Source organism: Aulonocara sp. 'chitande type north' Nkhata Bay, linkage group LG4, assembly GCF_057382095.1.
Source record: "Aulonocara sp. 'chitande type north' Nkhata Bay isolate Kocher_YH1m ecotype deep benthic linkage group LG4, A_spYH_male_GT1.1, whole genome shotgun sequence".
NCBI lineage: Eukaryota > Metazoa > Chordata > Actinopteri > Cichliformes > Cichlidae > Aulonocara > Aulonocara sp. 'chitande type north' Nkhata Bay.
In genome coordinates, this window is record NC_141347.1 from 10,464,866 (window position 1) to 10,490,473 (window position 25,608).

A 25,608-nucleotide genomic window follows, 5' to 3' on the forward strand; every position below is an offset into this window, starting at 1 on the left:
ATGACACACTTGATTAATAGTGGGTCCATGACTTCATTCTAGTCTTTTTCGTAAATTGTGGTTATTTGTGGCAACTTGATCAAATGGTCAATAAGATTTAAAACACGTGGAACAGAGGCTGATTACTTTCATAAGGCTGGAAAGAAAATGACTCTGAGAGAGTGATGTTGACAGAATTGAGTTTGACAGCGTGGGAAAGTAAAAGCAATATGAAGCATAAAATCACAGTCTATACAGATGCAGTGAACATTTAGTGTTCTGCTAATGAGCTCTATGGGCATATGTGTGTGTGAGAGAGAGAGAGAGAGAGAGAGAGAGACTTCCTTTTTGTATGTTTGTATAACTGTAGTTATAGTCAGTGTGGGTTACTTTGGTTCCAGGGTGTGGTGTCGCCGATTCCACCCATCTCCAGGGCTTCTCTGCAGGATGTTCTGGGTTCTCTCATGCTGTCTATTGTACGTGGGGCCAAGCCTCTGCCCATCTTCCTCTCTACTCTTTCCCCAGTCCCCTCTGTCCTCCCTTTTCTTGTTTTGATTTTCTTCTTACTATTAATCACCATTTCCCTTCACCTACATCAGCTCAACAGTCTTCATTGGCTAATGGATGGACCACTTCTTCTTAATTGTTTATGTTATTCATAACTCAGGCATGTTCTTTGAGGTACTTCAGAGAATGCCTCTCTACACTCGAGTTGTTGCATTTGAAAAAAATAATTGAGTCATGCACCCGTGCCTTTACTTGGCACTTAAATACATGTCGATGTAAGAGTATTGATGTTACTAGAACTAAAACTTTTTTCAGTCCACTAAGCTTGCAGAAATAAGTAGTAAATAAGGTATTTCTTCAGCTGTTAAACATGATGCATAATCCTCAGTTATGGGGTTGTTGTCAGGAGTTTACATATAAATTTGGGCTTTTAATTATTTCTTTGAACTGTTCTTTTTTCATGATGGGAGATTATGCAGCATACAACTTTAATAACTTGGGTTTTAATTGGATATTTCCTCTAATCAAACGTGCACATAAGGGCTCAGATATATGCATACACATAAATATGTCATTTTAATGGCTTGGTTTTCTGGCAAAGACACAGCTTTTAAGTATAATGGACAAATCTGAGGTCAGGGCATTAGAAAGGCCAGAAGCTTAATATTAGCCTGCTTTGGTTATTCCAAAAACAGTTTTGATATGAGTTTGGGATCACTATCCTGTTGGAACACCCTAGTGTGTAAGTTTCAATTGTCTAGCTGTTGATTGGAGTCAAGTTGAAGATTTTCAAGGTAGGCCCCCTTTCTTCATTATTCAGCTGACTTTGTGCAATGTATCAGTACCACTAGCAGCAGAATAGCCCCAGACCGTCATACTGCTTGAGAGTTGGTTCAATGTTTTTAGTTTTGAAAGCCTTACCTTTGTCCTTCTAAACCTTGGGATTGCTGTAGAGCAAGTAAGGTGTGTGAATATTAGGTAAAAGGCACTTAGGTGTAGAAAAAAGTTCCTTTATGAATAGGTCTGAATGAGGCATGTTGTATAAAGGACTGAGATGAATTCTACTACTTACTAACATTCTCAGAGCTTTCCTTGAGGCATCCTTGGTTTTGCAATATGATAGCTATTATTGTTTAAAAGAAGATACAAGCTGAGAACAAAACCCTATCTACTTACTGCCCCTAGTTTGGAGGTGTGAAAAACTTGGATAATATAAAAATGAATGGCCAGTTCTGCCAGATTGAAGGGGTTCACCCATGCCTTGAAATTTCACTTGGATAAAAGAACAATGTGTCTTTAACAACCCAAGCATATTTGAACTAATTATGACCCTTACATCAAAAGCAGAAACAGTAACCTTCATTTCAGTTCAGTTCCCAGGCATGATGCTTGCCTTAACCTATCAACTGAATGTCACTGTCTTTGTGTTTTAGCAAAAGATGACTTGTACCACGTGCTGAGATCAACTGTCTGTTTAATTGAACTCTGGCTAGTCCACTAAGCTTGTCTCTAACATTAAACACGCATGTAGTGTTATATTCTCAAAACTGCTTTGTCCAGCTGTGCAGTTCAGACTTTTAAAAAACGGTTTTACAGTGATATTGGAGCAATGCTGCTCGGAGTTCTATAATGATCATTTGATGGCAACCATGGACCACTGGTTCTACTTGACCTGCAGGGAACTGATTAAGTTCTCATTAGAACTAGTTGCCCTGAAGCAGTGGTTCCCAACCCCCAGGCCACGGACCGGTACCGGTCCATGAGTTGTTTGATACCGGGCCGCAAGAATTGAGGCTTGGGTGTTCATTAACTCGGTTTCCCTGGGTCTTTTCCCGTGTTGTCGTTGTGTGTCTTATTTTGAAAGAAATATTTGTGCGTTACCATAGCAACCAGAGAGCATTAAGGGGCAGAGAGGAGGATGTTACTCTCAATGTTGTTGGTGCATTTTTAGGAGGACGCTGCTAATAAAGTTACACAATTACACAGTGAATTGACGTTTATTATTATATTTACAAAATACCACAGTTTTCGTCTTGGTCCTATCATTTTATTTTGTTGTACTTATCCATGGCACTGTAAAGGCTGGTCCGTCAAAATATTGTCTGACATTAAATCGGTCCGTGGTGCAAAAAAGGTTGGGGACCACTGATCTAAAGGGAGCCAATGCATTTATATGCAAAATATCTCCTCAGGATGTTTTGCATCCTGTGTTTCAGTCCATCTTATATTTTTTTTATTCATTTGTTTAGTATACATCCATTCATGATGGCATCATGTTTCCAGTTAAAACTAGCTGGCATCAAGTTAAACCAACATTTAACCAGTTCTTTATTGGTCAAAGTGTTCGTTTAGTGGCCATATTATTTGACCAGCTAAATCCTCTAAGCTGGAGCTTTGATTTGGCTGCTTCATACTGTGAGACAAGGACTCACTTTACCACCACCATACAGATATTACTTGATAAGTAATACAGAACCTCTATGTCCATCCATTACCACAGACATAATACATTCAGAAACCATGGACACCAAGCGTTGATGCTTAAATATGTGTTTACACTGCACCCTTTCATTTTATGTTAACTGTTTCTCCATGTTAAAAAGTTACGATGTGAGTAAGGATGCCTGACCTGTATCTTTGTTTGTCCTACAGGTTGAGGATGAATCAGACTCTCCTGTGGTGCTATTCAAATTTAACCAAGAAGAAAGTACTGGTAAGACTTTCATGCTCTCAAAATGCAAAAATAAATCAGAAGTTCTATTAAAGACTAAGGATAAGATAAGACAGTATTTAAGACAGATGAATAATTATGAAACTTGAGCACAGCAAGGCAAATATTGCCAGCTAATGACTTGAGCAGCCAGTGTTTGAAAGCTACAGTCTATCAATCAACAGGTCATCTATGGAGGATGTGAATGTGCGATGTGGTATGGAAATTGTGATTTTAAAAAAATTTGAGTTCACCTCCCATTAGCAATGATATTAAGGTGTTGAAAAGTTTGAGGATGATGAATGGACTGTCATTTCTTGGGAATGGGACATTTCGTCATCATTTCTTCTACTTGCTGGTGTAGACCTGCTGCATCAATCTTCCTCTGTCCTCCAAAATGTTGCCCTCTGTTTTAATAAACTACAACGCTATGTAACTCTTGAATCAGAATCAGAATACTTTATTGATCCCTGGGGGAAATATTTTTTTTGTTACAGTGCTCCATTATAAACCAACATAAACCAACATTAACAAGACAGACAATACGCTAACTAAGAATAGTACAATATATACATATATATACATAAGTCACTCATTAATAAATAGCTGGAAAAGAAACATGTGTAGTTGTAGCAACTGAACTGAATTGAACTTGCGATACTGTAAAATGTCTTGACCCACCTCTTCTTATTTCTTTATATTTTGATAGCCAATTAGGAAGTAGTTGGAGCAATTTATTATAACAGTTCAAAATATAGAAAAACATTGAAATACACTAAATAAGGCAAAACAGAACTCTCTATAACTCTCTTGCTATTTTATAATGTCTTTAATTAATCTTCAGGAATAGTTGCCTGACTTTTTGAAGTCTGGTATTCAAAGGTGTTTTTTGCCTTTATTCTGTGTGAATTAGATATAACAAGGTGCTGATGGGCAAAGGAAAACTGTGAAAGCCTGCTCAACACCACTTAAAAAAATAGAACAAAGTTTCCCTCCTTCAAAGCATACAGTCTTTACATGCATTGTTGCTCTTGCGAAGAATCAACTATCAAAATGAAAATGACTGAGATGTGACATCCAAACAATAAGATCACCATACACAGATATCGATCTCGCTTCCTTCTGTATTGTGTGTTTAGCATCCAGTGAGAGTTTCTGTGCTGGAGAAAAAGAGGTCCTTGATGCCTTCAACAGATGGGTGAGTGTTCTTCTTTTTTTAACATGTACTGTAGCTTGCACATTTGCGTCTATGCTAGTCAAAGCTGCTCCAATCTACTATCCCATGTAAGTGTCTAAAACATCAGTTAAAACAGAAAATGTGAACGGTGACATGGAAGTGTTGTGTCCATCATGCACTCACTGAGCACTTTGCTATTACTGGGTTGGACCCCTGTTTCCTTAAATCTTCGTGAATGAAATTGAACAAGATGCTGAAAAACATTCCTCAGAGTTCTTGACATCACACAGTTGTTGCAGCCTTTTCTGATGGACATCTATGATGACACATCCCAGATGTGTTCTATTTATGGAGGTCATCTCAGTACAGTGGACTCATTGATATATTTGAAACCAATTTCAGATGATTTGAGCTTTGACACAACCTATTAGACACTGTGGTCATCAACAGATGGACAAATGGTAAAGAGCAAATGGACTGGTTCTTACATAGGACTTTTCTACTCTACCCGAGCACTGAAGCGCTCAAATTTGGCAATACCCATATTGACTACAACTGTGCATTTAAACAATGCTCAGTTGTCTTACCTACAAGTCACATTTTAACCACATATTCATATAGTGCTACACACTTTGAGCACTGTATCTACTTCACATCCACAGTCAATTTACAATTTCCAGTTAACATTCCAGAACAAAAGTGAAAGGCAGAGGTGGCAACAGTAAGGACATTCTGTACTTAAGTAGAAGTACAAATACCGCTGTTAAAAACTACTCCAGTAAAAGCTGAATTAGTGATTGAACTTCTTTACTTAAGTAAAAGTAAAAAAGTACTGGGTGTGAAATATACTCAAAGTCAGAAAGTAGCTCTTTGGGGGAGGTTTCTATTCGTGCAAAGCTAACTGAACCTTGTCCTATATTAACTTCAAAAATATATTATTTTCTGTTGCTACACTGTAGAGGGTCACTTTGCCTTTACAGAGTCAGGGGTTAAAGTGGATTCAGGAACTGGGGGAACCCTAAAACTGGTTGTAATGGCTCAGTGTGGGGAAAAGAATCATCACTAACAATCATTTCTATTGTGAGCTCCAGTAGATTAGTCTGTGCTCTTTGCGGATGTTCACGACTTAATTCAACAACATATCAGCAGATGTTTCATGAGTTGTCCTGGCAGATCCATTACACTGACACTACACTGTTTATGATGGCTTTTTTCTAGATAGTATGAAGTTGGTATCAAGGTGGAATTCAGTCAGTGGATCTAAGGATCATCAGCTAAAATTCATATTAATCTGCTACATTTGATGTAAACTAACTCTGACCATGAATCCACAGTCACTGTGCACCAGTCACACACTGGGTTTCTTTGCGGGGGGGTTTTGCATCACAGTACAACAAACTAAACTGTTTATCCTGCACTAAACTATTATTAAGCAAGTATTTTCATGCAACCTTAAATAGCACAGATAGTATAGCTTACTTTGTTTTGCAGGATGTTTCACAATATGAAAATGTCACATGTGCAAACCCAGTATCTGATTTTAAAACATGAGGACTTGCATGTTGTAATGTTTGCATGCCTCAAGCATTAATGATGACACCTTCAGTATTTCTCAGTTCCATTCTTTAATTCTCAGGCTTGCAGCGGCAATACAGTCTGCAGCGCTAACTTGTTCCTATAACATTTTTTCGTTCTTTCTTCTACTAATTTCCTTCCGCCTTACATTCGACCTTTTCAAAATAAAATATCTGTAAACATCACACATGTAAGCTTTAAAAGTGTTGTTTATCAAATCCCACTGAGCAGGCCTTACCTTTAAATCTAAGCTCTCTCCTGTCCCGTCTTTCTTATCTGAGAGAAGTTGACTCTTTCTTTTTCTCTCCCTGTGAAATATAGCAGCTGGACCTTTAGCTAGCAACACAGACAAACTGCACACAAACAGTTTGTGCGTTTGCTGATGTTTGTTGAGCTGTAGAGAAATTGCATTTGAAATGATCTGACACTTAAAGAAAAGTCATTACCTTTATGCTCATTCCTCTTCAGTAGGACTCGCTAGATGCCAAAGTACCACAACCTCAATGTATGGACACCCGAGGTTGTTCCGGTGTGTGGCAACAAAAACTAACTCCCCTAAAATGTGTCAAACCAAAAGTAGCGAGTCTGTTTTACGGAGTAGAAAGTACTGATATTTGTTTAAAAATGTAGGGAGCAAAAGTAAAATGTGGTCAGAAAAAAACTACTCATGTAAGTACAGATACCTGAAAATTTTACTTAAGTACAGTAACAAAGTATTTGTACTTTGTTAATTCCCACCTCTGGTGGACGGAAGCCAAAGGAACCTGTGGAGGCACAGAGGAAACGCACGACTCCACACAGAAAGGTCACTGAAAGATTTGAGGACACGGCACAACTGTGCCTCATATTAGTAATCAAAGCATGCCAAAAAATGCCTGACACACTATTATAATGTATTTATACCATCAGTGATGCCAAGGATCAAGTTACTCACGATCATTTGTGATTTTTACAGTTAAAACTGATCAGACCAGGCAACAGTCGCCTGAAGGTGCCTTATATTGCAATGTAAAGACCTTACAATAGTACAGAGAAAACCCCAAAAGTGAGAAGAGCCCCTATTGGCAAACACTTGTTGACACTAGGAATGAAAAAAATGGATTTTAACAGTATGAAATCCCAAGCAGAGCCAGGCTCAGGGAGGGACAGCCATCTGCTGCGACACAGGAAGTCCCCAGCAGCCTAAGTCTGTTGGAGCATAAATAAGTGAGGATACATGGCCACCTGATCCAGCACTAACTATAAGCTTTATCAAGAACAAACAGTTTAAGCCTAATCTTAAAAGTAAACATGGTCTCCTAAATCCAAACTGGGAGCTGGTTCCACAGAAGAGGGTCCTGAAAAAACCCAATCTACTTTTATATACCCCAAGAACCACCTTCACTTTCAGCCAGCAGCCAAAATGGGTGAAATCTGCTCTCTGTTTCTAGTCCCTGACAGTACAGCAGCATTTTGAAGGCTTTTCAGGGGTTTGGCTTAGGACAGACCAGTAATAATGAATTACAGTAGTCCAGCCTAGAAGTAATAAATGTATGAACTAGTTTTTCAGCATCACTCTGAGACAGGATGTTTCTAAATTTAGAGCTGCAGCCATTTTTTGTTTTATATGCAATATTGTCTAGCAACATTTTTTTAAAAGAAAAAGATTTTTTAATTTCTACATTTGATATTTTGTCTTTGTACCAGTTTACATTGTTTAAATTGTGAGCTTGTCTAAACTGAACCTTTTCCTATAGGTCCCTTGTCCTTCTTGTTTCTTCAGCAAACTGAATTATATATATGTATTTTGTTTCTATTTTTTTTTCTGTTGGGGTAGCTGGGTGAAGAGCTGGCTGAACTTGTTCCCACCAGTGGAATAGATGTGGTGGAGCTTGAAGACGAGGCCACCTGCGTACGCTTCAGTCCCCTCCTGACAGCTGCAGGTAACATGAACTTGTGTTCACGTTACAACATTCTGCTCTTACTTATATACAATATACACTTCAATAAGGAAAGGGGGGAGGGGGAAGAACAATTAGAGAGCACATCAGATCTCAGTGGGGGGAAAATGCAGGCTGGGTACCAAGGATGCCACATCATTTGACAAAAAGGACATAGTAATAGTTGGTGTTCAGGCTGCTGTTGCTATCCAGTAGAAGTCTGTGCCTCCCCAGATCATCACCGACCCACCACCAAACCGGTCATGATGAATGATGTCACATGCAGCATAACATGTGACACACAATACATATTTATGCAATGCTTTTATCTATGCCTAAACACTTTTTATCGGGTAGGGCTCAATTCACTGACTGTTCGATCAGCAGATAACTACCACCTGAGTAGTTAGGAGACATGCAACTCTCACTTCTCATTCCCTTCTAGTTCTGGGGACCCGGGAAGAGGATGTTGAGTCCATTGTGGAGAAAATGACAGAGCTGGTATTTGTAATGAGCTCCACAATGTCCCTCAGAGAAGACTTCAGAGAGGAAACACACAAACGTTCACCCTCACTCAGATACATAAACGAGTTCGCCTGGCCTGGACTGGGAGTTGTCCGGTAAGGGTGCATGCAGCTTACATGAAGTTCTTTACTAAATATGTTATTTGCATATTTATTAATCAGTAGTAGTAGTAAGATCAAAACAAAGACGTAAAATGATTTATACAGTGCTATATAAAAAGCACTTAAATATAATATATTTAAATGATTATATTAGAGAAAGATAACCTGAGTAAATACAAAATATCGTTTTTAAATGATGATTTCCTTTATTGGCCCTTGCCCTGTGTAAAAAGACTAAAATCTCAAAATAACAACACATCGTGCGAATCATCCCACGAGCGCATCGACGACTTATCCAGGATGTCAAAAGCCTGACAACCAGTTATCAGGTTCAGGAGGCAGTTATTTTTTCACAGAAGGCCAAGTAGATTTGGATTCTGTTGTTTAATAATTGAAACCATTATTTAAAAACTGCATTTTGTATTAACTCAAGTTATCATTGTTTGATATGAACATCTTTTTATTGATCTGAAACATGTAAGTATGACAAATACACAAAAAATGAGAAATCTGGAAAAACTTTTTCACAGCCTGTATATCTTAGTTGTATCAAGACAGTGCATATGTTTGTTATTTTATACATGGCTCAGTTTCCATTGACTAGTAAGTGACAAGGTGAGATGATTTGTTAGTCCTTGTAGGAACTTGACTGAAGTCCACAACCGTAATTTAATGACTTGTAGAGACTGGCTGATACAGCATTTGTAAGACCCATTCCAATACAATACTGATGTTTGGTGATATATTGTCTTTTTTTGCTTTCAGACACACAAAGTAAATACATTTGTTGTGTGTAGTTATTTATTTTTTACACTCCCCACAACTCTGCTCAGATTGGTTGTAGTGTTTGTGCCAATCCAAAGAGCTGTTCTGCCAACAGTGAAGTTGGAGAGTACCCTCGATGGGAAAACCATGCAATATCAACACTCATGACATGGATAAGGGGTGTTCTTCCATTTCCACTTTATTTTCAAATTTTCCTTAATCAGCTGTTACAAATCTCGATACTGATAAAGAAGCAAATGGCTAATGTCAAAATCAATTAAAGTCAGTGATATTAGTCTGCCAAAGTTGGTCACACTCTGACTGGACATGGTAAAGAAAGGGACACATGTATGCAGTTAAGGTCTATTGCCATCAAGGCAGAAAGCCGAGCATCGAGTCCAAGGAACTCTGTGGTGGGGCATTTCTTTGCACTGGTCAATGGATATTGATGGATGAAGCCAGACAACCATATTTATTAAAATTCCTTCATCTTATCATGTCCTAATTTGCTGTTGTTCCATAGCACTAGCATAGCAGACATGAGAAGAAAGGAAGCTCAGTGTCACATAACTAAAGCCTTTATCTGTTTAATTAGTTAAATTATCATCACTCTAAGAGAAACTATCAATGTTGCATATTTAATTTCTGTCTTTTGGTCTTTAGCAGTATTCTCAAATTGCTTGTGACAATTTGAGAATACTGCTAAAGACAAAAAGACAGAAATCTGTTTGTTTTCAGTAGTTTTCACACTTGTGGATGTGATTGATGCTGTGATGTTCAGGTATGAGATGCAGGCTAATGGAATGGATGAGGACAGGAAGAAGCAGGAGCAGGAGAAAATTAACACTGAGCTACTCAAGAAACTGCAAGACCTTGACACTGACATCCTGTTTTCCACTGGTGGGTACCTCTACTTATCTGAGAGGCTTTTGGAAAAAGAAACAAAACACTGTTTTAACCATTTCTGTTGTTCTTTCCTCTGTTTCTGTTTGTTTCATTTCTCAGGCCCTGAGTTCGTGACAGAGCAGGGCTGCATTTTTGTGGGAATGGTGACAGATGATGTTGATGTTTCAGACCTGGTGGATACAATAGCTGCCCTGGGCAGGGACATAGAGGAGAGCGGGAAGGTAAGTCCTGCTTTCAGTTTGCAGAATATTTGAAAATCTTTAGATGGCATTTGCAGTTAATAACTTGTTCCCAGTTCTGATTCAGTTGTTGCTGTATTGTTGGCAAAGCTGCCAATCTGTTTACATTAGCTTAACCATAGATCTGCAGCTAGCTATAAGGTAGCACACTATTGTTTGTCAACTAACACAAACTGACTAACCATCTAAACATCTCTGATATTTCTGCCTTATTTTATATCTGAAGTTATAGCAGTGTTATATCTTTTTATTTGCATTACTTTTTGTTCACTGATTTTAATAGATTTGAAAAAATCTGAACCATTTTTATCTCTGTTGTAACTCTCTACTTGTTTGCTTTTGGGAACTGAAGGAGCATTTGGCTAATGATACTTGACTTAATGAAGTGACAAATCTAAAAAGTGACAAATTCACTGAAATAAAGTGATCTCTTGCTTTTGATCTGAGAAAGCGGTTTCATGAAACCCTCGCCCGTTTGCATCCATCCTTTACATTACTGCCATCTTCTTGGCTGTTGTCACTGAAAGCTGCACTTCTTTTGTCTGTCTCCTGTTAACAATGATTTCAGCCGGGCAAGCTGAGAAGCCAGCAGCTTTTTTCTGGGGCTTTGCACATGCATGTGTGAATAGACCTCTGGTCTTTGAGGGTAAACTAGCTTGTGTGCTCTTACCATCTGCACAGATTAGCATATATGAGAAATCACTTAACTGAGTGAATTTAATAAACTTAACCAGTGTTCTGACAACACTCCATCTCTATTCTTCATCAGTATTTTTCATCTCTCTTTATCGATATTAATAGTGCATATAATGCAGCAGGTGCAGGCTTTTTTCGTTGTCAAATTTTATATCCAACTGTACCAAAGTGGCACACGCCTTACATCCTTGGGTTTACCTCTTTCATCTGGTTTAAAGCCAAGGAAATCCCAAATTGGTGCTTTGTATTTTTTGGCAGCTAGTTTCTCTATGTTTGGACTTGTTCTGTGTTCTAAACACGCAAATCAGTCTGTGCATGATTACATTGCTCCGCCCATCAGAAAGTCACCTGCATGACCCTATCATTTATTGGACTGATGAATGTCAGTTGGAAAAATTGTACATATCGCTCAACCTTATCCTAGACAGTTTAGGCTGATGTGATATTAGGGCTGTGCGATATGACCAAAATCTCATATCCCGATATAAAACATCTATCGTCCCGATAACAATATAAATCACAAAAAATGTAATATTTTCTGTAAATTCTGTGAATCTAAGGTAGGTGAAGTGTTTCCAGCTGGGCATCGTGTACCTGGAGTCGAATGTTTTAACCGATGCATGAAACTATACATTGTTAGACATAAGTTGTAACGGCCGCTTATTACACTTAGTATTTATTACACAGCCTGTTCTAACGTTTGAGTCTAAGGTTTATTTTTTAGCACCTCACGACTCTTTTTTTTTTTCTTTTTTTTTTTGCTTCTCATCCGTCAATACTCTGCATACTTTTTCACGTGATTCCGTTTATTTTGAAGATTCTCAACAGGATCTTGAGCTTTATTCTGAAAGGTTTATGTGGAAAATAAACAAGCGGACATGCGGTGGTGTTAACGTCGTTGTTGCTAACGACAACCCATAAAAACAAGCTCTTGTCCGTCTGTAGTGTGGTTATATTAAATATAAGAGAAAGAGAGAACTTTAAGAAATTAATATAGCCACTACAGTGACCATCAAAACGATGAAAAAAAATATTGCCGTAAACAGTTTATTTTGCGACACCACGAAACAAACAATAGCGTAAAATGAAACGATAGACGTTTTTATATCGTCATCCGATATATATCGTTACATCGAACAGCCCTAGGTGATATAAATATCCAAGCATTCAAAAAGTAATTTACTTAAGTTATAGCTACATTCAAAGTTAATAAGATTGTTGCCTAGGGAAACTGTCATCTGGAATTTATGAATGGTTATTTATTGCTAATACTTTTATAAAAACATGTCAAAATGTCTGGTACGAGTTGAACTCCAGGTTTGGCTTATTCTTCATTAATGACATTTACGTTTATAAAGCAGTGATTCTTTTCTGCTTAGTTGCTGCAGAACATGACAGAGGTGGTGAGGAAAGGCATCCTGGAGGCAGAGCTGCAGCTGCAAAAGGCTAATGAGGAGAAACTCGTGGAGGAGGTGGGTGTGTGCGTGTGTGCGCGTGCATGTTTGTAGTGGAGTAGGTAACTTAAGATCATAGGTTAAATCATTCACAAGTGGATACAAGTACCAAAACTGGTGAGCCCAGCGTAAGCTGACTTTCAGGGTCTGAAATGAATGATAAGCTTCAAACATAGAGATGTTTTTTGTCTCCTCCTGTTCTCGGTCTGTGTTAGTGTAACTGCTTACATTAATCTGAAAACAGGGGTATAGTGAAGTCATTGTAGAAGCAGTGCCTTTTGTTTCAACCAAGATGGGTGTAGGGCATGTTACTACTCTAGGCATTTCCCATGAATGTCCACATCACCAAGGGGGTAAAAGGGTAATCCATCAACTGTGATAACACCTATATATCAAAATGTAAATTCCACTTTCCTCCAAACTGCAAAGATGGGAACAAATAGTGTTTGTTCAGTTGTTCCAATAAGGCAAAAAGATCTCAATTTTAAGTTTGTCAGGAACCTCAGAATAATCAGTACAATTTATTTCACTGGGAAACCAATTTAAAATAAAACCACAAGTTTCTATGTGATGGATTCCTTTACACTGTGTGGCCGATATCAAGTCTCCGCTGAGATTTGGAAAGATGCATCAACTTGCAGGTACACAGAGACAAAGCCCAATCACTATTCCTATTAAACTCATGGGAATGGACGCAGTTAAAGAAATGTGAAAGCAATGTTGAATTTTCCATTTGCATTTGTTTCACAAGTCAAGTTCAATCCTTGTTGCCCATACATAACTTAATGGTCACTAAAATTTGTACCTGTGATGTTGAGAAGTTTTTTTTGCAGTTTTACTATTTAAAACAAAAAAAGTATTACTTAAAAACTTCTCAAGAGCCTCCCAAAGGAAAAAAAAAAAACAGAAATCAAGACAATCAGCTCTGAACTCCATTCAGTCTCTATCCAACGGTTGGAATTAAATGTTCTCTGTGTTGGAAGTAGCAACTTTCTTTTTGTCTTCAGATTAATAGCTTCAGAGAGAAAAGCACAAGTTCTGGTGCTTGTATACACTTTTGAAAGATTTGCTCGCTGCTTCACTGTGTGTTCCAGTACAGATGAATAAATGGGAGTGTGCCTAGACTGAGTTGTGTGTTGAAATGATGAATTGTAACTCCTGCTGTGTATTCTAGGGAATGCTGAGACAGCTTCCTGTGGTTGGCTCTGTGTTAAACTGGTTCTCTCCGATCCAAAGCTCCATAAAGGGACGGACATTCAGTCTTGCAGCAGGTAGTCCATTTCTCTGTTAGGACAGACTCATTCTGTGTAACCCACAAAGCTATTCTTGTTTCAACCACATGTTTATGTAGGTAAAGTGGAATACTTTGTTCTCAGGTTCTTCATTGAATGTTTCTTAGTTTCAGACTGAATTTAGAAGAAGAGCTTTTGAGAGAGTTACATTTTCTCTTTTAAAAACTTTACAGCTTGAATTTAATTTGCTAACACCCACCACATTTCTTTGACTTGCTGTTTTAGTCGACGTATTCTGTCAACAGTTATTCCTGTTCCAGGTCCTTCAAGTATTTGAGTCACTGATTACATATAAAAACTAATTGAGTTTAAATATAGCAAATCTACAGTATGTGTAACATACAGAGCATGAGTTGGTTAATGACTTGGGTGTTTTTAGGTTCTCTGGATTCCACAGAAGTGACTTACTCCACCAAAGCCCAAGCTGACAGGCCATCCCTGCAGGACACTCCCATTTCTTCATCAAAGAAACTGCCAGGTAAGATAGTTCCTGCCTTTCACTCACACTCGCTCTGGTAATAGCAGATCGCCAATAAAAGCACTTTGTGCAATATGTCTACACTAACCACCACATAATAATTAACTTATCATTTCCTGTTGTCAGCTTTCTTGCTCAAGTTTAAGGTAACCTGTTCTGCTTGTCCTTATTTGACTATGCATAAATCGTCACCGTGTGACTAAAGTTCAGCTTCAGACTGCTCTAGGCGCCAAGTTTATTTATGTTTTTTCCACTCTCAAAGCTAGCGGAGTCAAAAAGAGAGGGACCTTTATTTGGCCGTTTCAGATCCAGGAGCCTCACCCCTGTGATGTTCGAGTCTGCTTGCAGAGGCAGTAATTTAGAAGAAAGTTCACTTAAACGAAGAAGGTGCTAAAACCAGGCCTTGCTTTGTCCTCTGTGTGGAGCTAGCAGTGTAAAATAAAAATGATTCTTTTCAATCATACAAAGCTACTTTACAGATTCAGTATGTTATTGGTCTTCTTGCCAATACAAGGTGTAACAAAGTTTAGAGACATTGCCTATTAAAACTTAAATATGGACCGTCTCTATTTCAAGGTTGTGTGCATATGCATCTGGATTACTTCCAGGTCAGGTGCAATTTTCAGATTCCTGGAAACCCGTTTCTGACCACTTGCATAGAGAGTAAACATACAGAGCTGGGTTTCAGTCTGCACTTACAGCATGTCTTTTATCCTGTCTTCCTTCTCTCACCCCAACCGGTCGCAGCAGATGGCCGCCCCTCCCTGAGCCTGGTTCTGACTGAGGTTTCTTCCTGTTAAAAGGGAGTTTTTCCTTCCCACTGTCGTCAAAGTGCTTGCTCATAGGGGGTCATATGATAGTTGGGTTTTTCTCTGTATCTATGAAGCACCTTGAGGCGACTTTTGTTGTGATTTGGCGCTATATAAGTAAAATTGAATTGAATTGAATTGAACTGTCAGGACAAGGAGAAAACCTTTTTTTTTTAGTTATATGTGACATTCACCGGGTTGTTTTCCCATGAAATCATCTCAGTGTCAGACTGTAAATAGAGAGGTCTATAAACATGCTGGTCTGTCTGAGGGAGAACACTTTACATACTTTCAAGCGGCAAAAAGAAGAGGATGTTTTACCCTCTTCATGGCATTGTACACCAGCTTAGTGCATTAAACAGCCATACCATCACAAGCTTTGTCCAACATGATATACAAATTCATGTCTCCTATGTCACCATTTGGACACAGTGGAGAACATCCAGAAAGCATAGCAGAGGCACAAGTACAAGAGCCGGAAAAAGGACTTTGAGGAAGCAATCGAAATCTAGCAGAGGCGCTGAAAGCTTCACAGCACCGTCTGGATAAAAATAGATACAAGATGACTTTTTCATTCTGAGAGCATTTTGATGAGCAAACCCACAAGTTTGCATGTCATGGTAATCTTTGTTGTTTCTATTATTTTGGTTTATATTTTTGTCACTGAATGCTTTCAGTAGTTTTTGAAAGTTTCACCTCGAAAAGTAAATCCACATGACCATGATTTCATGGAGCCCATTAGTACTTTGCATTTGGTCTCAGCATATTTAGTCCATTTCTCTCTTAAAGAATAGCTTCTTCTCTTTGAAAGATCTACTTTTCATCGTTAGAGAGCTTACAGGTTTATATCTTGACCAGTTTAGTGTTTTCATGAAATCAGCAGGTACTGATTTGTGTTGTACATCACACTTGCCTTGTGCCACAGGTCAGAAGTTATTTCGACGTGCAGGCGCGAGCACAGATTCGACTGAAACCAGCTGCACACAGGCTGAGGCAACATTCCAGGAGGAAAATCCTACTGGGATCGGCAGCAGCATCAACCCTCCGATCTCTCCACCTACACCAGAGATGCCACATCACACCTCAGGCGATTTGGTACCAGAGAAAAACCTGAAGTCGTCTTCTGAGATCGATGACTTGGAAGCCTCAGAAGAGATGCACCCTGAAGGCCAAGAGGCAGAAGGGAGCACAAGATAGGATGACTGTTTCTGCAGGTTTTCTAACCATCTTAGAGCAACCAGCCTAAAAGATGCTTTAAAAAAAGTTACTGTGTAAAATGTAAATAAAAACAGAATGCAATGATTTGCAAATCTCAAACTCAGAACACAGAAAACATGTCAAATGTTTGAACTGAGAATATATCATTTCAAGAAAAATGCTAGCTCATTTTAAATGTAATGGCAGCAACGTGTCTCAAGCTGAGATAGGGCAACAAAAGTCTGGAAAAGTGACACAAAGCAGGATAACTTGCAACTGCAGTAATTAACTGACAACAATTCAGTAGCATGACTGGGTATGAAAAGAGCTTCTTAGATTGACAAAGTTTCTCTGAAGTAAACATGGACAGAGGTTCACCAATCTGCAAAAAACAGCTTTACTCTAAAATTATGGAGCAATTTGAGAATATCTCTGTGGCTAGCATTCCAAACAGTTCAGAACAAACAGAAAATACAGCAAAGACAACCCCAGGACTGTTGAGCAGATACTCTTCTTTCAGACAAGAATAGGGCAGCTCTCGTCTCCCAAAGGTCAAGCCTCCTCGTTTCCCAGACATTTACAGATTTTGTTAAAAGAAGCTGGGATGCTACTCAGTATGAACCTGTGCCAAATTCCAAGTTATGTTGCTGTCATCAAATTCAAAATGACTGTTGAGTGTTTTCCATCAGATGTAGGTGCATTGAATTATGATCAGCTGAGGCAGTCATCGGTGCTACCTGTCAGTTGATTATAACGTTTTAGTGTAGATTTTTCTATCAAACGGGGGACGGGCTGGAGTTTCTGTCAGCTGATTCATCTGGTGTTGGATTACAGAGCAGAGGAGCAGCCATATTATAGATTTCGTTTCAGATTTTAAACAAAATATTTCTTAGAACTCTGGAAATCAAGCAGCTTAAAGTTAGTTTTGACCCCCTTACTGTGAATGGTTGAAGCAAATGATATGCATGATATGCATATGTAAAATACCAACTGATATATTGCCTTCAAACATTCATGTGCGCATTAACATACAGTAAGAGTCAAGTTGAATTTTACAACAATAAACAATCTTTTCTATAGAAACATTTACCCTATTAACAAACATAGTGTACATTAGCCAGAGCTGTGTGAAGCAGAATCTGATTATGGGACATGTGAGATGTTCCCGTTTTTATTCACAAAATGTACTTTTGACTCATCTCTTACCACAAGGGGTTGCTACAGAGCGATGTATGCCAGATGCCTTTCCTGACTCAGTCTCAAAGGGTATATGTGTGTCCAGCTGGAATTGAACCAGCAAACTTTCACTTGCCAAGCAAAAGTGTAAACACTACACTAGAAAACTACTTTTTACACAATAATGGAACCTGAGCAAAAAGTGGGCTTCTGCCACAGAGAAGCTTTGCCTCAGGTATTCACTGTATGAGGGAGAATACTCTTCTCTCCAAAATATTATCCTTAAAATGTAAGTACTATATCAGAGGGACAATCGGGGTTAGGGTGCTTTGTTTTTTCAGTTTCACTGGTTGCCTGTATCTTATGTCTTACTCTTACTTACGGGCTACTTGAACATACTGTATGCATTTTCTACTACTTACAAAATGGATTGTTTTCCTTGACTCTATAGTAGCGCATCAAATAATAATTTATGAAGAGGTTTTGTGTTTTATTATTTTATTATTAAAATTAGGTGACAGGAGAGGAAATGGTTATTTTTCCAGCTATTACTTTGGGGACACATTTTTAAATGAATTGTACAAAAATAATTTACTAAGGTTTATGGTAGATGCACTATTGATGCTTTATTGAAACAGAAATTTAGCTAATGTCACAACACTTATCTTCAACCCTACCAATATAAAACGACATAAATCACTGGCAAACATGACATGGTGGTTTTGCCTCTGCAAGAACAAAAGTCAAACCCCTAAATTTAGCTGGATGTTTTCTTAGTTGCTTTGAGCCCGGTGCTGGTGGAAGGTTTACTGTAAAGAGTAAAGAATGGTTGGAATGAAGATTAAAAACTAATTGCACTTATACTTTAGATAATTATTGTTCTGCTGCTTTGCATTTAAATGAAATGAAGATTAATTTTATTGTTTTTGTTTTGGGTTTTTTGTTACAATTCTAATGCAAAAATAAGTTTCTATATTGAAAAAAGTCTTGAAAACTTGATGTGATTACATCACCGTCTAGATGTTTGATGTGTTTGGAATCTTTTTCGTTTGTTCTTGTTGGTGTTTTTGAGCACAGAAATTCTTTCGTTGTAACTTCTGTCACCACATGTCCAGGGTTCGGGTAATTTCTGATTAACTGTCTGATTTTTAGTCTTTCTTTGTTCAGTTGGGAGTTGATCATTAAACGCAGTAGTCATGTTAATGATTCTTGATCATTTGTAATTCAACCCGAGTCTTAACTGTGTCACAGACAGAGTAATAAGTTAAAGTCAATGAAAAGAAGAAAGAGAATGAAATTAATAAGAGGTAAAGTAAAACATCTATGGCTCGCTGGAGCTCTACAAGAGTCCTTCTAGAGCTAACTGTACTACTCCACACCCATCTTCAAATTCTTTTTTTTTTCTTTTCCATCTTCAAATTCTTTGTAAGTGATCGCTCAGAAATACTTTGGACTGATTTATCATCGCTCCAAGTGATGAGACAAGGGTACAAAAGTCTGGAAAAGCAAATAAAAACTGGGATTATATGTTCTGCACCAGAAAATCCGCTCAGGTCTGGGTGACATAAATTATCAGTGAGTGTGAGGGTCTGTGAAGATTTGTGTAGCTCTTTTTTTTTTTAAATCACCCAGCGTACTCTGCTGGGTGAAAAGAACTTACATTGCAATGTGACAGCTACGCACCTCAGACTGCAGATTTCAAATAATAACAGGAATGGCTACTTGATTTTACAGCCAGTTGTATACAGCCTAGTCTAGGCCTAAGTGATGCTAAAAACAGTTGGAGGATAATTTTGGAACTAATTCAGGTAACTGGCAGCATGTCAGTAACATGACTGGGTATTATGGAAAAAAATCTTAGAGAGGCCGAGTTTCTCAGACATAAAGATGGGCAGACGTTCTTTCAGGTGCTACCTTTAGAGGTTGCCAAAGCAGATCATCTGCCTCCATCTTCCTACTCTGTTACAACAACAATCTACATGTCATCCTTCATTACATCCATGAATGTTCTCTGTGGTCTGCTGCCTGGCAGCTTTTTTCCTGTGATTTGGTTTCTTTTCGGACAGAGAATCCAGGTGAACTGTAAGCCAACCACAATGTGTCACTACTAACCACATGAGAATGTTCAGTCCACTCATTGGGCAAAGGTGCATTGGGCCAGGGGCAACAATACATCAAACCAAGTCTCACTAACAATTTGTAAACCTACTCTTTCGCTTTTGCTTCTGTCAGGAATACGGTTCTGTGTTCTGGATTACTGGAGAACATGGAGAATTTCCATTCATTTTACGGCTAAGTGCTAGCCCATACAGACCTTTTCATATCTATAGTACATTGCCACAAGTTGTTTTTTTTTTTGTTAGCTCAGACTTGCAATGTTGGTTGGTTCAAACTGAAGTCAGATCACATTCACCCCATAAACAGACTGCTCCTGAGTTAAACTGGAACCACACCGAGATGAGCTCCTCCAAAGGGTCAGCTTTTAAAAAAAAAAGTTTTCTGTTTTTATATACCACTCTGAATTGAATAATTGGTTATTATTAATGTCTTCCAAATTGTTTCTTTTTCTCCCATCTCCCTCTCCTCACCCCCAGCAGACAGCTGCCCCTCCCTGAGCCTGGTTCTGCTGAAGATTTCTTCCTGTAGTTTTTCCTTCCCACTGTCACCAAGTGCTTGCTCATTTGGGGCCATCTGATTATTGGGGTTTCCTTGGTATAACTGTAAGGTCTTTACCACACAATATAAAGTGCGTGGAGGACTGTTGTTGTTGTTCTCTGTCAGAACTGATACTCTGACAGGGGACAAAAAGAGACAGCGACTATATATACACCGGTACACAAAAGGGTGATTAGGGAAGTGGAGACAGCTGGGAAAAGCAAAACACGGCTGAACAAAATCACAACAGAAGTGACAAAACTCAAAAGGAAGGAAGACTTTTTAAAGAAACTTGTCAAAACTCAGCTCTTCAAAAAACGTCAAGCTTTTTTGCTCAATTATATACTTTTATTTACACTATTTATTTATGCTGCAGTACGCCAGAAAAAGCACTCAAAGCGCTTTAGGCTACATACTTCATTCTCCTAGTCACACAACACCCAATTGTTGCCGTAACAAGACAATAAAAAGACACAGTGATGATTAATAAATTAATGCCAGTGTCCTTCCGTTTCCACGCCTTTTTCCACTCTCGTGCCAGCAGAGACTCTTTTGATTGGCTGTTAAATAGCAGCCAATCTCATCGATCTCAGAAAGCTTTTTTTTTTTTTTTCTCACTGAAAACAATAATTAATTATCCTGTTGGGATTTTTCATTTCAACGAAATGTATAATCGTCTTGTAACACACACCTCAGCGTACCTTTAGATTGAAAAAACAAGGTCTCTCTCTCTCTCGGACTGACAATAAGCCCCTCCTCTTGTACGGAGCAGCCCTCGCTCCTGGTGGATGATGTTGTCAGGGTGGGCGGAGTCTCTGGCTTTGCAGAAATCGAGGAGACTGCTTCTTTGCAACAGCAGTGGTTCCGGCAGTTTTGCGTGTGGATCTTGCTGTTGTCACTGGATCATCAGTAAGTGTTCTCAAAGCCTTTATCATTTTCACATGGGTAGCTTAGATGAGATCACAATCGCTGTGGAACTGGCACATCGTGATTCTGTCAGGTCTGTTAAACGTCAGTGCACTGGGATCTGCAGCAGCCCGCAGCAGCCTCGACTGGATAGCTTTTAATGAAACGTCTGTCTCATTTTAACATATTACTAGTTTGGATTGGCCAGCCTATTACGATTCATGAACCTCTAATCTCTGTGTGAACCAGCCAGAACCAGTGGGATCCAGATTTTTCAGAAGAGCGGAATGCCAATAGCACACACATACTGTCTTTATTGTCCTGGTTTATGGCAACTCCAGTCTGCAGCAAAGGGCGGCCGTGTAATCAATACCTTGTTTACATGTATTCAAATCAGGACTCTTCACAGCGACTCCTAAAAGCATCAAACATGTACTGCGACATGAACGAATTTAAAGGTTATCAGAATAACGATATATAAAATAAGGTGTTACTCGCTATCATTACCGACACGAGACACTATATTAACAAATTTATTTTGTTCTGGTTGTTCTTAGATAAATACTTGCTGTATAACTGAAGTAAGGAGTTGAAATGTTTTATTTTATAGATTATTGGCCCAGGTTTGTATCACAATGATAAACAGAGAAAACATAATCGCGTTATGTCTGTGTAACATTTTATGTACGAACGAGTAGCTGAAAAAAAAAAGTTCCTCTGATGTTTTTCCTTAATAATTTCTTTAAATTGGGATTGCTCAAAAATCTGATGTGCATTCTGTCAATAAAATAAAAGCAGGTAAATCACTTTTATGAATCGGGACATATTAAAATGTAATCTGGTCTTAAATTTGGGTATATAGAAACAGTAAACCTGAACGATATACATATATTGGTTGTATCATTGTTTTTATATATATATATATATATATGAATAACAAAACATAAATCAAAATCCCATTACTTATTTAGGAAACGTAATCAATGCTGAAGTGGTGTGTTAAAAACTAAGTTCATCCTTACTTCCATAGGAATAAGAAGTATCTGCTGCTCCTCTGTTCCATTCTAAGAAAGCACAAAATTGCTTTCCGGTGTTATGCAGATGATACTTAGTATCGTCTGTTGCATGTTGTGGTTAGTCACTTCTTTCTGTTTCGTCTTCAGCTTTTGCAAAATGCTGCTGCACAGGTTTTAACTGGAACATGGATGCGAGAGCACTGCCTGCCTGTTTGAGGGTCCATTTTAACATTTTACTTTATTTGTTTGTTTGTTTGAAATTCTTTATTTAAGAACAGCGTCAGTCAGAAATGGTACAAAATGTTTCCACCACACATTATTATACAAAGTTCTACCACAATGTGTTTATGTGTTTCCAGTTTCCAGGTTGTTTCTAGCTCAGAGGGTGACACTGCAGGGACAAAGATCACTGTCAAAGACATGATACTGTTATCTGTTGGATTGGCAAATACGACCAAGAAAAGTCATTATTTTATATGTGAAGTCACAGTTTCAGATTTGACACTTGAAGTGTCTGAATCTGACATAACCCAGAAAGGTTTTCCACCTGTGAATGAGTAAAAAGACAACTTATCTTCCAGCCTTATAAAAACTGCAGTGTCTCCGACATTGAACATTTGGGTTCTTATATTTGTCTTGATGTAGGGTTTTGAAATGTGTCATCACGGTCTTCCAACAATGCTCTCTCCAAGTCAGCTGTTAGTTGAAGACCATTGGCATTTGCCAATACTACCCCAGGCTTGCTCTGATCGTCTAACCCCCACCTCAGACTCCCATTTCTCTTTGACAAATGAAGTATTGTCATTGTTAGCAAAGGAGAGCGTATTGTATAGTTTACATATCCCTTTAGTTAAAGTTTTATTCAAAGCAAGGTTTTTTAATTTTTTGGAACTCTCATTCTGATGTTGTTAAATTTACAGGAGTATGATTCTGGACGTAATAGTTCTGCAATTAAAGATATTTTAAAAAATAGTTTTGCTCCAAACTGCATCCTGTAAAAAGAAAAGGCTATGAAATTTACCCTTTTGTGTGAATGAAATACAGGTCCTAAGTAAGGATTCAAGTTTCAGTTAGTAGTTTCCTTCCATTAAACTTTGTAGTCTTTATTGCACTGTTAAGGTTCAAATATTGAGGAAGGAGAGTACAAACAACCATGGTCCAGAACTTGGTCAAACAATTGATTTTAATGAAATACACGCGTGGGGGGGGGACCAGCTCCGTTTGCAGACAGCGCTGATCTCCGACTAATCAAAGCATAAGCATTTGATTAGTATACCATCAGGGCTTGAATTTAATGACGCCCCCTCATGCGTCATCAGATACGATATATGCATACGTCAATTCAAAACCACAATGACTTTTAACACAGTTTGAAAAGGAACATTGTCTCTATCTTCATGGCAGATGTTTCGTGTCAACCTTTTGACTACCGCTTCTCCAACCCGCAGTTACAAGTCAACATGATTAACCTCTCAAAACCACAATAACAATGACCTATAAATGATTCTCTCTAACTGAGTGTGTGTGTGTGTGTCGTCCTTAAATGCTCTGTCATCTCACCCGTTGCACTTCTGTAAAAGCACGCTCTGCAAACCTGCAATTTCCTGTCAGCCTGACTTTTGCACAGAGTGTAGTCAGAATCAACAAAATCAGCACATACACACTTAAGATTATAACAAGCATTCAAAAGCATTTAAGCTTATAGATTCAACTCAACAGTTTAAAGTGGTTATAACTGCACCTGTAATAAAGGCTAATTGGGTGCCAATATGTTTAAACTAGAGATGGACCAATCCGATATTACGTATCGGTATCGGTCCGATACTGACCTAAATTACTGGATCGGATATCGGAGAAAAATTAAAAAATGTAATCCGATCCATTAAATATCACGAAAGCACCTCACAAAACTTGCAACACGCCGTAACTCACCTCAGAACATTAGCACGTCGGAGCAGTATGCATCACGTGATAGAGCGGCTGTGGCATGCAGGACCTGTTGGTGGTCTGGATAGCATTTGGAGCTTCGCTAGCAACCCGGCATTTCATCTCCGACAAAGTTATCCCGAGAGAAGTAAAGCAAGTGTGTCAGTCCATCTCTGAATGTTTGTAAAGCATTCCTGCGTTAAGCTTAACAAAGGATATATGGAGCGACTGCCTCTTCTCTTCCCCCTCCCTCTCTTGCTGCTACTTCAATCATGAAACTGCTTAATGATCAGCTGATCGGCTTTTCTGTCGTGAGTCCGTCTCTCTTGTTTGCTTTTGGCCCACTTTGCACCAGAAAGAGGAAACCAGCGGATAAACAACAGCAGCACGTTTAAGCTTGATAAGCTGTTGTTAGAATTTATTTAATATTACTTTCTACACCAGGATCTTTTTTTACTAGCTGACATTGGTAACTGTGCAGGGGCGGATCTAGCAAAGTTTAGCCAGGGGGGCCGATAGGGCATTAACAGGGAAAAGGGGATCACAAAGACATACTTTTCTTTCTTATTCTCATTTAAAATGTCTAGCTTTTAATAAATAATTATCTGACACCCAAAGTTTTAATTTAATGCAAAATGAATAGAAGTCCATTACTGTATATAGTAACTATTAAGTCTAATATATATACCCTAGTAAGCTATAGTACTTTTTCCTTTGGGAAGGTACCATCTGTGCAGTCTGCAATTTTGTTGAAGAAAGATGTTGAATCTATTTAATATTTTAATATATTGAAAAATAATTTATTTCTGTGCATTTTTTTTTCACACTGCATCAAATTAAGGTTGATTACGTCGATTAAGCATCATGAGGTGGAGCGTGAGGGGTGGTTCCCTATTTTTTATTTATTTATTTTTGGGGTTTTTTTGCATACAGGTATAACAGAATAGCTTTAGTGTAGTTGTTGTTTTAAACTTGAGTATGAACTTATACAAAATGCAGCAAGATATTTAAAAAAAACTGTTTTGTTGATTAAAACACACTATATCGGATTCATATCGGTATCGGCAGATATCCAAATTTATGATATCGGTATCGGACATAAAAAAGTGGTATCGTGCCATCTCTAGTTTAAACATCTGAATGCAATATCAACACTGTAGATTATATTATTAGTGCAATCGTAATGATGATGATGATTATTAACAATAGCAGTAAAATAATTTCCCTGATCTCCACAGCACCAATGAAGTAGAGGAATTGATTGTGCTGCAAGGTAGTAGCTTCTTCAGCATGGTAGAGCCATCCCTTCTTTCTTTTCCCAGCTGCAACACGCTGAAACTGATTCTAGGTTTCTTTCCCTGCCAGATAATCCCTTTGTCCCAATTGCTAAACTGATTATCGCTTACTGTATGTCTACTGATAGGATTCAAGGATGTATGAAAGGCAGGGGAGGATATTCATGTTGACAGCGATAATCTTTGTGTTTAGATTTAAAAATGGTATAAGGTTCCATCTTTGCAAGTTTGATTTTATTTAATAGGATAAGGGATTGTGATTGGCTTGTGAAAGTTTTGTTGGGTAGTTAAGCAATTCAGCATCC

The 25,608-nt window shown here is 38.3% G+C and overlaps 2 protein-coding genes and 1 long non-coding RNA gene across 4 annotated transcripts in view; 2 read left to right on the forward strand and 1 right to left on the reverse strand.

Annotated features, from left to right (window-relative positions):
• pdxdc1 (pyridoxal-dependent decarboxylase domain containing 1) overlaps positions 1–18,957 on the forward strand; it is a 34,136-nt gene extending 15,179 nt beyond the window's left edge. For both annotated transcript variants that reach the window (XM_086288318.1, XM_086288319.1), the window contains exons 14-23: positions 3,139–3,199; positions 4,336–4,394; positions 7,765–7,870; positions 8,313–8,487; positions 10,040–10,158; positions 10,264–10,385; positions 12,479–12,571; positions 13,728–13,824; positions 14,225–14,323; positions 16,058–18,957. In XM_086288318.1, the coding sequence (XP_086144444.1) occupies positions 3,139–3,199; positions 4,336–4,394; positions 7,765–7,870; positions 8,313–8,487; positions 10,040–10,158; positions 10,264–10,385; positions 12,479–12,571; positions 13,728–13,824; positions 14,225–14,323; positions 16,058–16,329 (1,203 nt within the window). In that variant the 3' untranslated portion in view covers positions 16,330–18,957. The remainder of the gene's footprint in view (positions 1–3,138; positions 3,200–4,335; positions 4,395–7,764; positions 7,871–8,312; positions 8,488–10,039; positions 10,159–10,263; positions 10,386–12,478; positions 12,572–13,727; positions 13,825–14,224; positions 14,324–16,057) is intronic.
• LOC147331964 (uncharacterized) lies at positions 3,630–24,321 on the reverse strand. Its single transcript, XR_015128746.1, has 2 exons — positions 24,015–24,321; positions 3,630–16,294 (listed from the first exon to the last, which is right to left on the reverse strand). It is a non-coding gene; the product is annotated as an uncharacterized LOC147331964 (long non-coding RNA).
• The window catches only part of abat (4-aminobutyrate aminotransferase), a 30,192-nt gene continuing 25,515 nt past the window's right edge, over positions 20,932–25,608 (forward strand). The window contains exon 1 of the mRNA XM_086288320.1: positions 20,932–21,069. The gene's annotated coding sequence lies outside the window, so the exon portion shown is untranslated. The remainder of the gene's footprint in view (positions 21,070–25,608) is intronic.